Source organism: Trachinotus anak, unplaced genomic scaffold (genome assembly GCF_046630095.1).
Source record: "Trachinotus anak isolate AG129_WGS33_773 ecotype Australia unplaced genomic scaffold, CSIRO_AGI_Tana_v1 ptg000001l, whole genome shotgun sequence".
Lineage (NCBI taxonomy): Eukaryota > Metazoa > Chordata > Actinopteri > Carangiformes > Carangidae > Trachinotus > Trachinotus anak.
The window spans coordinates 15,075,734-15,088,332 of NW_027273852.1; the positions used below are offsets into that span (position 1 = coordinate 15,075,734).

General features: G+C 43.2%; 1 protein-coding gene across 9 annotated transcripts in view; it reads left to right on the plus strand.

Moving 5' to 3' along the window:
- The window catches only part of usp9 (ubiquitin specific peptidase 9), a 40,635-nt gene that overhangs the window by 20,247 nt on the left and 7,789 nt on the right, over positions 1-12,599 (plus strand). For 6 of the 9 annotated variants that reach the window (XM_071479735.1, XM_071479751.1, XM_071479754.1 and 3 more), the window contains 26 exons: positions 102-192; positions 715-828; positions 937-1,165; positions 1,965-2,060; positions 2,227-2,438; positions 2,789-3,029; positions 3,332-3,481; positions 3,852-3,972; positions 4,090-4,220; positions 4,610-4,888; positions 5,015-5,140; positions 5,428-5,565; positions 5,800-5,966; positions 6,090-6,198; positions 6,340-6,486; positions 6,660-6,806; positions 6,908-7,115; positions 7,207-7,427; positions 7,634-7,821; positions 7,916-8,089; positions 8,205-8,346; positions 8,518-9,274; positions 11,379-11,502; positions 11,585-11,810; positions 12,007-12,136; positions 12,267-12,452. In XM_071479735.1, coding sequence (XP_071335836.1) covers positions 102-192; positions 715-828; positions 937-1,165; positions 1,965-2,060; positions 2,227-2,438; positions 2,789-3,029; positions 3,332-3,481; positions 3,852-3,972; positions 4,090-4,220; positions 4,610-4,888; positions 5,015-5,140; positions 5,428-5,565; positions 5,800-5,966; positions 6,090-6,198; positions 6,340-6,486; positions 6,660-6,806; positions 6,908-7,115; positions 7,207-7,427; positions 7,634-7,821; positions 7,916-8,089; positions 8,205-8,346; positions 8,518-9,274; positions 11,379-11,502; positions 11,585-11,810; positions 12,007-12,136; positions 12,267-12,452 — 4,854 coding nt within the window. The remainder of the gene's footprint in view (positions 1-101; positions 193-714; positions 829-936; positions 1,166-1,964; positions 2,061-2,226; positions 2,439-2,788; positions 3,030-3,331; positions 3,482-3,851; positions 3,973-4,089; positions 4,221-4,609; positions 4,889-5,014; positions 5,141-5,427; positions 5,566-5,799; positions 5,967-6,089; positions 6,199-6,339; positions 6,487-6,659; positions 6,807-6,907; positions 7,116-7,206; positions 7,428-7,633; positions 7,822-7,915; positions 8,090-8,204; positions 8,347-8,517; positions 9,275-11,378; positions 11,503-11,584; positions 11,811-12,006; positions 12,137-12,266; positions 12,453-12,599) is intronic. The other 3 variants (XM_071479749.1, XM_071479760.1, XM_071479764.1) reach the window with 1 other exon arrangement.

A 12,599-nucleotide genomic window follows, 5' to 3' on the forward strand; every position in this document is an offset into this window, starting at 1 on the left:
GTACCTTGAGTTAGTCAGACATTTCATTTTAATAGGGATAGCCACTGTTTCAGGGTTATGCTCTGTCTGGAGTCTGACTGATCATATGTTTGCTTTTATAGAAGAACAAGCAGAGTTTGACCCCCAGACGGTCAGGCCAGGAAGCCGCTACAGCCATGTCCAGGAAGTACAGGAACGACTCAACTTCCTGAGGTACAACTTAACTCAACTTAACCGTCTCTCACTCAAATATATCCAATCAGCACAGGTGTTATAGTTTCCTAAAAGCTGAGGTTACAGCTAGATGTAAGCTGAAATATCAGTGTTAAATGATTCAAAAACAAAATACAAATACACTGTTGCTTTTGAGCTAAATTTGGAAGTTGCTCAGCTGTCCCTACTTTCATCAGTTTTGGTTGTCAAAATCAGGGATAATATTTAAGCATTGTAATGATATAGTGAGGAAAAGACAGCACCAGGTCTGAAGAGTGATGACTATAATATCGGCTGTATATTTATTTCACACGCAGTGCCTTGGAGCTACACACTACATTCCCAGACTTGTCTTTGGCCACTAAGCTGCTTCACTGAACTTCCTTGTTCAAGGACAATGGCAGATAATTAGGAAGGAATTATGATGTCTGGGACCAACCCTGTGACCTTCACAAGCACGTCTCTCTAACCTCCAGACCACCAGTGTCAACTATTGATTTTCTTTCTTGTTTTTTTTGTCAGATTCCTGCTAAAGGATGGCCAGTTGTGGCTGTGTGCCCCTCAGGCCAAGCAGATCTGGAAGTGTCTGGCTGAGAATGCAGTATTTCTCTGTGACCGTGAGGCCTGCTTCAAATGGTACTGTTTGGTTTTTATCTCCTCTTGCCTTTGGCTTGAATTTAATTGTCTTACATTTGTTAGTCAGTAGACATGTGAATGGTGTGTAACTTTACTGTGACCCAATAGGTACTCCAAGCTGATGGGTGATGAGCCAGACCTGGACCCGGACATCAATAAGGACTTCTTTGAGAACAACGTGCTGCAGTTAGACCCATCTCTGCTGACGGAGAATGGCATGAAGTGCTTTGAGAGGTTCTTCAAGGCTGTCAACTGCAGAGAGGGCAAGCTAGTAGCAAAGCGCAGGGCCTACATGATGGATGACCTGGAACTAATAGGCTTGGACTACCTCTGGAGGGTGAGGAGATTTGTTGCAACAGGCACACAAAAGCAGATGTTTTTGTTTATTGGGGGCAGATTTTGAGTCTGTTTTCTTTCCTTATCAAAAATACCTTACATAAGGGAAACACATGGGTCATATGTGTCAGTTGTAGTTCTGTCTTGACGACCAGGTGCACTGTTTCTTTATGTTGCAAATCTTAAGTAGTTTGTTAGGCTCTCTTTATACTTACACTCTCTGCCTTTAATAACTTTTAAAACTGTGATAAATGGGTCAAAGCTTGGTGCACATTCTGATTCTGATTCTGAGATGCTCCGTTTGTCAGTACTGTACACTTGCTATTGTAGCCTTGAGGTTGGAATTGCATTATCAACAAAGGAGTTGTTCAGAGGGCAGAGATATGACTGGCACTATTCATATTTATTTGAGATCATCTTCCTTCCAGAGCCAATTCTGTTAGATGTGACTGTAAGGATGAGGAGATTTACTACCATATTTGTACATTGTAAACTTGTATGCAAATACTATAGTGCACATGACAGTATTAATAATTAATTCATCTGGTAACAGAAATGAACATCTCTGGTATTTCATTTTTTACACTTAGGGATTGTGTTCTGTTTGATACTAAATAACACAAGAATACACAGCAGTGCTGTAGTGCATACTGTCTTGCCCCCTCTTGTTTTGAGTTTTGAATGGTCAGTATGGTCTTTACTTTAGGGCTTCTGACTGCCATACTTATCTCCAGTCTGAATATGATTGAGAATGCTGCTTGGAAAAAAAAGAGGGTTTTTCATATTCTCTTCTCTCCCAGGTGGTAATTCAAGGAAGTGATGACATCGCCAGCCGTGCAATAGACCTGCTCAAAGAGATCTATACCAACCTTGGACCAAAGCTACAAGTCAATCAGGTAAAGGGGCTGCTCTCTTTCAGTTAAAGCAGAGGTTTAATAGGCTTTTGTTTCTTTGTTTTTTCTCTTTTCTAGGTCCAACGAATGCGTTTCAAGGTCACTATAAATATTTTGGTGTGATGTCAAGGTTCTTGTCCTTATTGTTGTACCTGTTTCCCCCCTTTAGGTTGAAATTCATGAGGATTTCATCCAGTCATGTTTTGACCGTCTTAAGGCATCCTATGACACCTTGTGTGTGTTGGATGGAGACAAAGACAGCATCAACTGTGCGCGTCAGGAGGCCATCCGCATGGTGCGAGTTCTCACTGTACTCAAAGAGTACATCAATGAGTGTGACAGTGACTACCATGAGGAGAGGACTATACTGCCTATGTCCAGGTACAATCACAATACAATAGTGCTACATTTATCATAAATAGATGTTAACATATCACTATACATCAACTGGCTGAGGCTTTCACATGAAATTTGACAAAAAGACAAGAATAAACCAAGTTATTATTATATTAATGACTATTATTATAGTCATTATAGCCAACCCAGGCACTGCAGTAAGTGTTTTTACATGCAAGTTACATACTCAAAATTCAATAGGTTCTTGTCCAACGTAACTGAAGAACTCTTTTTCTGCTTTATTCACATTCATTGCCATGTGCCACACTGAGATAAACAAGGGGACATGTTTTTACTGTTTCACCTTAAATCTCTTGATTTCATTTCTCTTGCAGAGCTTTCCGTGGGAAGCATATCACATTGATCGTACGTTTCCCCAACCAGGGGCGTCAGGTAGACGACCTGGATATCTGGTCACACACCAATGACACAATTGGCTCAGTTCGGCGTGGCATCCTAACCCGAATCAAAGCCAATGCTGCGCATACCAAGATAGAGCTCTTTATTGGCGGAGAGGTTGTTGATCCAGCTGACGACAGGAAGCTGATTGGACAGCTAAATTTGAAGGACAAAACGGTGAGAATGTGCCCTTCTCTAGCACTGAAAAGAGAAATGTTCTTTTGAGAAAATGTTCTTTTTGAAAGTGCTGTGCTTTCTATTTGCATGTGCTTTCTATGTGCAAGTGTTTTTTTTTTTTACTTTTCTTTAATAATGCATTGAAATAATGTGATCCCAGCCATTGTATACACATCCCAAATAAGATTTGAAGCCAAAATGAATGTTTGTGTTTCTCTTGAACTGAAGTGCACTCAAGGGTTCAGTTTTCCATCCATTAGATCAACATTTACTCAGACTAGCTGCTGTGTGTTTTTCTATAGCTGATCACAGCCAAGCTTACCCAGGTGAGTGCCAACATGCCTTCAAGCCCAGACAGCTCATCTGACTCATCCACTGGTTCTCCTGGTAACCATGGCAACCACTACAGTGATGGGCCCAACCCTGAAGTGGAGAGCTGTCTTCCTGGTGTGGTGAGTTTACATCACAGGACCTGTATACACACAACTATTTCAATGTTGACCCCAAACAGCCATGATATTAATTGGTTGAGTGATTCTGTAGTAAATCATTAATTGACGATTTGTGACAGATGTTGTGCATGAGATTATTATTTTTGTGAGCCAGTTGTGGAAGACTCTGTGCCACACAGGGAAACGAAGAATGTGGAGCAAGCCCTTGACAGTAATTTTTGTAGATGCAAGTGTAATTTTAAAAGAGAAAAAATCAATGCTGCTCAACCCTAATGTTACAGTGTTTTCTGTCCTGACACTGAATTTATGATACAGAGGTGTGCCATTCTGTGAAGAGCAGTACTGTAACACCCTCTTCCATATTTTACAGATTATGTCGCTACATCTGCGCTACATCTCCTTCCTGTGGCAGGTGGCCGACCTGGGCTGCAACCTCAACATGCCTCTGCTAAGAGATGGAGCTCGAGTTCTCATGAAACTCATGCCCCCAGGTATATGTGCACCTGTGCTCACAATATTTTTTTCAGCCAAGTCACTTGAGGAAAGCGTACACCTACACAAGCACACACAGACAATGGTTGCTCAGTGCCATGTTTTTATATCATCAGATAACACTACAGTGGAGAATCTGAGAGCAGTGTGTCTGGACCATGCCAAGCTTGGTGAGAACAGCCTCAGTCCTTCACTGGACTCGCGCTTCTTCGGCCCCTCACCCTCACAAGTGCTCTACCTCATTGAGGTGAGTGTCACTGTACCTTTGCATCACAAGCTGGGATAATTATGTGCCCTGAAAATCACATTTTGCATTCTTAGCTTGACTAGCCTGAGATATCGTAGTGTGTTGTTGTATGTTAACTGGTGTGTGAGTAGCACTTTCACGACCCCATTCACAATCATAATCCAGTACATATATATATGTTCTCAGTTGCACAAAGCAGGATTATAAGATGCAATAAACTACAAAGAGTAAAACATTGAATACATATACCAAATTTCAGATTTTCTGCCTATACTTAGCTACGATACCTAAATAACCCAGTAATCCTGCTGTGTAAGACGAGGCCCATTGTTTCTGTCCCATGTCTGTCCATCTATTAGAAGTTGATACTATTCCTCCCCATGTTCCAGGTTGTGTATGCTTTGCTGATGCCAGCCAGTGCCACTCTGGGCGAGGATGCCAGTGACTTCCAATACAACTTCTTGAAGAGCGGCGGGCTGCCCCTAGTATTGAGCATGCTCACCAGGAACAACTTCCTCCCATCAGCAGATATGGAGACACGACGTGGGGCCTACCTTAATGCGCTGAAGATTGCCAAGCTCCTCCTTACTGCTGTGGGCTTTGGACATGTGAAGGCTGTGGCTGAGGCCTGCCAGCCCAACGCTGAGGGAAATATTCCTGTCTCTCCGGTTAGGCCACACACATAACTCAGACATAGCTGTGTAACTACTTCCTCAAAAGTTGACTGCCGTATCTCTACTGACATTTCTTCATCTTTCTCCACAATACCATCACCTGCCCTGCATTGTTTACAGATTAATCAGGCAACCCATGACCAGGCCCTGGTCCTCCAGAGCGCCCTGCAAAACATCCCTAACCCTGCCTCAGAATGTATGCTGCGCAACGTAGCCATCCGCCTAGCCCAGCAGATTTCTGATGAGGTAACAAAACATTTTTAAAGGGAATGATTTTTTTAATAGCTTTTATAGACACCGTATGACAGGTAGTAATTTAAGGGTTAAAGTCTTAATAAAGAAACTGGTAATAAAGGTCGATATGCACTCTTTAAAATGTGATATTTAATGTAATATTAATTATATGTAAAGTTGAGAAGAGGATTGTAAGAGATGTAAGTTCAGACAAACACCGGATGAGAGGACGAAAACCTATTTTTATTAGTGGTACTTTTAGTAATAATAGATTTTGTTGGACTATTTTTTTTCATCAGAATTTCTTCCAGGCATCAAAGTACATCCCAGACATTTGTGTGATCCGAGCGGTACAGAAAATAGTGTGGGCATCAGGCTGTGGTACAGTGCAGCTCGTCTTCAGTTCCAATGAAGAAATCAGCAAGATATACGAGAAGGTAAATGTTCAGTTTCTGTGGGAGTTTCTTCTTTTATTAAATGTCGTGCAATTATTTTAGGAGAAATCATAAGAGAGCGATAGAGTGATGGTTGACTACCACAGTGGAATAAAGTCCATCAATAGATAAGCAGAGTGTTGTATAAACCTAGGAGGCAGGACAGTAAAAGCTCAGTTCTAAAAGGTCCTGAGCTAAAAGCAGTATAATATCTTTCATCTTTCCTTTTCTCGTTAGACAAATGCAGCTAAGGAGCCGGATGGTGAAGATGAGCAGGTGTGCTGCGAAGCCCTTGAAGTGATGACACTGTGTTTTGCCCTCATGCCCACGGCTCTGGACACACTCAGTAAGGAGAAGGCTTGGCAGACCTTCATCATAGACTTGCTGCTACACTGCCATAGCAAGTGAGTAAACCAGCATGCTTTCCAACCAAGTGGAGACAACAAGAGAGACACCCCCATCATCTGTAGCCTTTTACAGTTTGGACTGAATATAATGATGCTGGTGTTGTTATCTGTCTTTGTCAGATCTGTTCGTCAGATGGCTCAGGAGCAGTTTTTCCTGATGGCAACTAGGTGCTGTATGGGCCATCGACCCCTCCTCTTCTTTATCACCCTCCTCTTCACTGTGCTAGGGGTGAGTGGCTATATTCCTTGTGTTCTTAAAGATTATCATCTGTCCTTCCCCTTTTCTTTAATATGCATTATAATGCATTACCATAGTGACAGTTAATTTCTTACAGGATCCTAATTTTAAATTGTCCCTGTCCATGTGCAGAGTACAGCCAAGGAGCGAGCCAAACATGCTGGGGACTACTTCACTCTGCTCAGACATCTGCTGAACTATGCCTATAATAGCAACATCAACCTGCCAAATGCTGAGGTCCTGCTCAACAATGAGATTGACTGGCTGAAACGGATAAGGGTAAAAACGCCTATCAACCATATGCTCATGATCTGTTTTTAATACCCTAAAAATTTAGTCCTACATGTTGTAACATGTCCATTAAAAAAAGACAGTTTGAGTTTATCAAATATTTTGCCCTCACAGATGAGTGTGTGGCAGAGTTGATGGTACACAATGTTTGCGTTTTGTAGGATGAGGTTAAGAGGACGGGGGAGACTGGTGTGGAGGAGACGATCCTGGAGGGCCACCTTGGGGTCACCAAAGAACTTCTAGCCTTCCAGACAGCAGAGAAGAAATATTACATTGGCTGTGAGAAGGGAGGAGCAAACCTCATTAAGGTACAAGAAACAGACAATACCTGAAACAGGTCATATAAAGAGAGAGTCTTTTCCTCTTATAACATAACTAAGAACCTGTCTCCGCTTTTCCTCTTCATTAGGAGCTGATTGATGACTTCATCTTCCCAGCATCTAATGTTTATCTGCAGTACATGAAGAGTGGGGAGTTCCCCACAGAGCAGGCCATCCCAGTTTGTAGCACCCCTGCTTCCATCAATGCTGGTTTTGAGCTTCTGGTGGCACTGGCCGTTGGCTGTGTTCGCAACCTCAAACAGATAGTTGACACTCTCACAGACATGTACTACTTAGGTAGGGAGACACCAGTGTGGCAACTTAACTTTACTGACAATTTGTAAATTACAGTATGCATGAATGCAGTTTTCCGTACATCTCTTTCCAGGTTGTGAAACGTTGACAGAGTGGGAGTACTTGCCTCCCGTGGGGCCACGGCCCAACAAAGGCTTTGTAGGTCTGAAGAATGCCGGGGCCACCTGTTATATGAACTCAGTCATTCAGCAGCTGTACATGATCCCTCCCATCCGCAATGGCATCCTGGCCATCGAGGGTACAGGCACTGATGTGGACGATGACATGTCAGGGGATGAAAAGCAGGAGAATGAGGTATTGTGAGAGTTTGTGTTGCAATAAAACTTTTGCCCCATGAAGATTTTCATCCTTTCTCAGCATCCAGTGACTGACAAAATGGCCAACTCCAGGCTGGGAGGCCATGTAGGCTGAGCTTGGAGCTGAGGGCAGCATAAGATGAAAAGAGTTGTGGACTCGGGTTATCAGGTTATTTATGTTTGGTCTGTGCGTTTCGTCTCCAGAGTAATGTGGATCCTCGTGATGAGGTGTTCAGCTACCACCATCAGTTTGATGATAAGCCTTCCAGTAAGTCAGAGGACAGGAAAGAGTACAACATTGGGGTACTGCGTCACCTACAGGTCATTTTTGGCCATCTGGCTGCATCCAGACTGCAGTACTATGTCCCTCGCGGATTCTGGAAACAGTTCAGGTATTTCAACGGTTTACAGTCATCTTGATTGGCACAGGTTTTCTGTTTTGCAGTTGATGATGTCTGATTGTCTTTACGGTTCCATCCTTTTTAGGTTATGGGGCGAGCCAGTGAACTTGCGGGAGCAGCATGATGCTCTGGAGTTTTTTAACTCTTTGGTGGACAGTTTGGATGAAGCACTGAAAGCCCTGGGCCACCCTGCCATGCTCAGCAAAGTGTTGGGAGGGTCCTTTGCTGACCAGAAGATCTGTCAGGGTTGTCCACACAGGTGTGTGCAGCCCTTCTCCCTGTGTTGAGTTACTTGAAATGATTTAATAGTGTCAGAAATAAAAACTTAAAACAACCTTGCGTTCTTCTTACCTAATAATTGTTTGTGTTGTCAGGTATGAGTGTGAGGAGTCATTCACAACACTCAATGTAGACATCAGAAACCACCAGAACCTGTTGGATTCCATGGAGCAGTATGTTAAAGGGGATCTTCTGGAGGGAGCCAATGCCTACCACTGTGAGAAGTGTAATAAGAAGGTGAGAATGGAGCACCCATCTGGTGGCCGCTCGATGAGTCATGGGAAAATAGAGGAGGCATTAATGGTTGTCCCATGGTTTACTGAAATGATCTGTTTTCTTTTCCTCTTTAATTCCTGTATAATTTTTAAAGGAGCAGAGAGGTAATCTAATGTTTGCTCTCCTTGTCAGGTGGACACAGTGAAGCGCCTGCTGATTAAGAAGCTGCCGCCTGTCCTGGCCATCCAGCTCAAGCGCTTTGACTACGACTGGGAGAGGGAGTGTGCCATCAAGTTCAATGACTACTTTGAGTTCCCCAGGGAGCTAGATATGGAGCCGTACACGGTAGCTGGTGTGGCCAAGTTAGAGGGCGATGACGTCAACCCGGAGAACCAGGTGATCCAACAGAATGAGCCCTCTGAACCCACACCACCGGGCAGCTCCAAATATCGTCTGGTGGGAGTGCTGGTCCACTCAGGCCAGGCAAGTGGTGGACACTACTACTCCTACATAATCCAGAGGAATGGGGGCGATGGCGAGAAGAACCGCTGGTATAAGTTTGATGATGGTGATGTGACTGAGTGCAAGATGGACGATGAGGAGGAAATGAAGAACCAGTGCTTTGGAGGAGAGTACATGGGGGAGGTGTTTGATCATATGATGAAAAGGATGTCATACCGGAGGCAGAAGCGCTGGTGGAATGCCTACATCCTATTCTATGAGCGTATGGACTCACTGGACAAGGATAGCGAGCTTGTCAAATACATCTCGGAGCTGACCATCTCTTCCACCAAGCCACATCAGGTCAAAATGCCTGGTGTCATTGAGTGCAGCGTCCGCAAGCAGAACGTCCAATTCATGCACAACCGAATGCAATACAGCCTGGAATATTTCCAGTTCATTAAGAAACTTCTGACCTGTAACAGTGTCTATTTAAACCCTCCTCCAGGTATGCATCATTTTTGTGTATGCTGCTTAAGTGGGGTTTTTAATGCAAAACTAATGCAGTTGATCCTATTTATTTCATATGAAAAGATAAAAACTAGAGGAGTCTAAGTAGGTTAGCGATATAATCTCAACTCAAACACTGGGGGGTTGTTGTAGAAGCACTGTATAAATATTGCAATCTTGTTTTTTTTATGTACACTATCTAATTTTCCCAGGTGGTATAGCTGTTTTTACTTATCAAACCAGGTAAGGCCCATTGAAGTCTTTGGGAGGGAGATCAGGCTCAACAGATAAACCCACGAGGACCCAGGACCCATCAGTGCTCAGTAGTTATAACTACATTATTAAATCAGTACTCATACTCATAGGTCGGCCCATACCCATCTTCTCAGCCTTCATTTTGATCTTAACTACAGACCTGTAAATTTCAGGGTCTGTGTCTTGCGCAGTTGCAATGCTGTTGCGCTGACAAAAAGTATCCAGAGACAGACACATAAACAGCTGCCAAAGTACTCAAAACTGCCTCTGTGGTAGTTCCTGCCTCAGCAGGTGTCTCCAGAACAACATTTTACCATGATGACACACACACACTCTCTCACACACTCACCCACTCACTCACTCACAAGGTGAAAACAATACCAGCCCTGCTGTTTAGCTACGATACACAGACCATGAAACAGACAAGTAATTAGTGCTTATGTGTGTCTTTGCTACAACATGGGAAAATACATTACAAATTGACAATATACCTGTTAAACAGTGGTTGAAACTACATAGCTACAGTTGTTCAACCTTGCGTGTGCATGAGTGTAAGAGCAACAAATTGTGATGTGTTACAGCTGCTAACGTCACTCCTCCAGTTGTGACTCTGCATATCCAATACCCACAGAGGACTACTTCTTTGATCCTTTTGAACAGTGATGAATTTCATTTTCATCGTATGTCTACTGTGGATTTCAAAACTCCTCTCTTAAAGATATAGCAGTTGTTATTATAATTTTATCACACATTTATGACTTCCTCGTCTCATAAAATTACATTCCAAAGTGATGCTAATATACAGCAACGTGGTGGAAAGAATTTGTGGTCAATAGCATTAGCATGGGCTGCCAAGAACTGCACTGTGTCTGCATTGGACGTTTAAAAGCACCAATGCATTATTAATGCAGCCAGAGCCCAATAATGTTTCACAGGAAAATACACTTTTTAGAGCAGTCCTCACCACAGAAGAGCTTGATTAGGACTGAATGATTGAGATAATCAAGAATACATATTGTCACTCTGTTTGCTACTGTGTCCGCAGCCAGTATCTCGCTTTCAAACCCTTACCCAGCAGCAGCAGTGACGGTTTTTTTTTTTTTTTTTTTTTTTTTTTTTTTTTAAACAAACCAATTGTTCGAGTTTGGGAAGACCCACCTAGTGACCCAACATGCTGACCCACTATGTTAGTTTGGATGTACGATTCAATACTTATTCAATACATTATTGTCCGGCTTTATTCAGAGCAGTTGACACGTTGTTTTGTAGTTTGCTCTGAGCCCTGTAGCTGCTGTCTCACATTCTGACCTGACTAATCCCCAGTTGCTGTTTTATCATTTATATTTTCTTTTTAAGAGAAAACCAAACGGGTCGAACAAGAATAAGAATGAATGAAAATGCCTGACTGTGATTTTCTGACATTCAGTACCTTTTCATAGTATGATTTGTCTAAGTACAGTCTGTAAGTAGATATGTTGACTCTACCACAGCACGTTGAATTTGACTTCCAGCACTAGTTTGAGTGTGTTTATATGTTGAAATTGTAACTGATTGCATAGGACAAAATTTACCTCATAGTGATAATTTTATTTAATATCCAATGTGGAGTACAGAGCCAAAACAAAAGAAAATGTGTCAATGCCCCACTACTTGCAGACTGCAATGTATATTTATGTATGTTGTCGTGTTTACTGTATATATCGACATAGAAATAATTTGCGTTGCGTTTTTGCTCTCTGGCTGTGGCTTCATAGACTGTTGTTAGCTTATGTTACTCTACTGAAGAAATATCTTTGCAAAAGACCTGGAAGACTTTTCCGTGTTAATCATTGCTCTCTTTTTATCAGGACAAGACCATCTTCTGCCAGAGGCAGAGGAGATTGCTATGATAAGTGCTCAGCTGGCTGCTAGGTTCCTCTTCAGCACAGGTTTTCACACCAAGAAAGTAGTACGGGGTCCTGCCAGTGACTGGTAAGATTCATCCACCTCTGTGTTTTGGGGTTTACTCTGTGTTTTGTCTGTTTTATAAATATTCTCCTCATCTATCCTCTAGGTATGATGCCCTCTGCATCCTGCTGAGACACAGTAAGAATGTACGCTATTGGTTTGCACACAACGTCCTGTTTGCTTACCCTAACCGGTTCTCCGAGTACCTGCTTGAGTGCCCGAGCGCTGAGGTCCGTGGTGCATTTGCCAAGCTCATTGTCTTCATAGCTCACTTCTCCCTGCAAGATGGCCCCTGCCCCTCCCCCACCGCCTCGCCTGGACCCTCTGCTCAGGTTGGTGCCAGACTCCAGCTGACCTGTGTGGAAAATGTCTTTTATTGGGACTTTCTGGAAGATGCTGTTTTTAAATACAAGTTTCCTGGAAGGCAGTTTCTATCATGGGTTATCACAAAGAGGTTTCTCATGCTGTACTGTTGATCGATCTAACCCAGTTGTGGTTTTTAACAGCTGTTTTCCATTTGTATATCAGGGCTGTGATAACCTCAGTCTAAGTGACCACCTGTTGAGAGCTGTACTCAACCTGCTCAGAAGAGAGGTTTCTGAACACGGCCGTCACCTGCAGCAGTACTTCAACCTCTTTGTCATGTACGCCAATCTGGGTAAGGAGCACAAAGTCATCGCCCACCTGTCATGTACATCTGTTCCTCTGTTAATTGTATGAGCAAAATATAATTAATGATTTGGGACTTAATATGCTGCTTTCTTTCTCACTACCCCTCCCCCCCACAGGCTTGGCAGAAAAGACCCAGCTGCTCAAGCTGAATGTCCCTGCCACGTTCATGTTGGTTGCTCTGGATGAGGGTCCTGGCCCTCCCATTAAGTACCAGTACGCTGAGCTGGGAAAACTCTACACTGTGGTTTCTCAGCTGGTCCGGTGCTGTGACGTCTCCTCACGCATGCAGTCCTCCATCAATGGTGAGTGTATTTGATTCTTCAGCCACACAAAACGTGATATGAACTCAGCTGATGTGAAACAGCCTGGGGTAGTGGTGCTGAGAGTTGGAGCCCCGTGAGGATTTTCATCCTTGCTCAGGATCTAGTGACTGACAAACCAGCCAATCT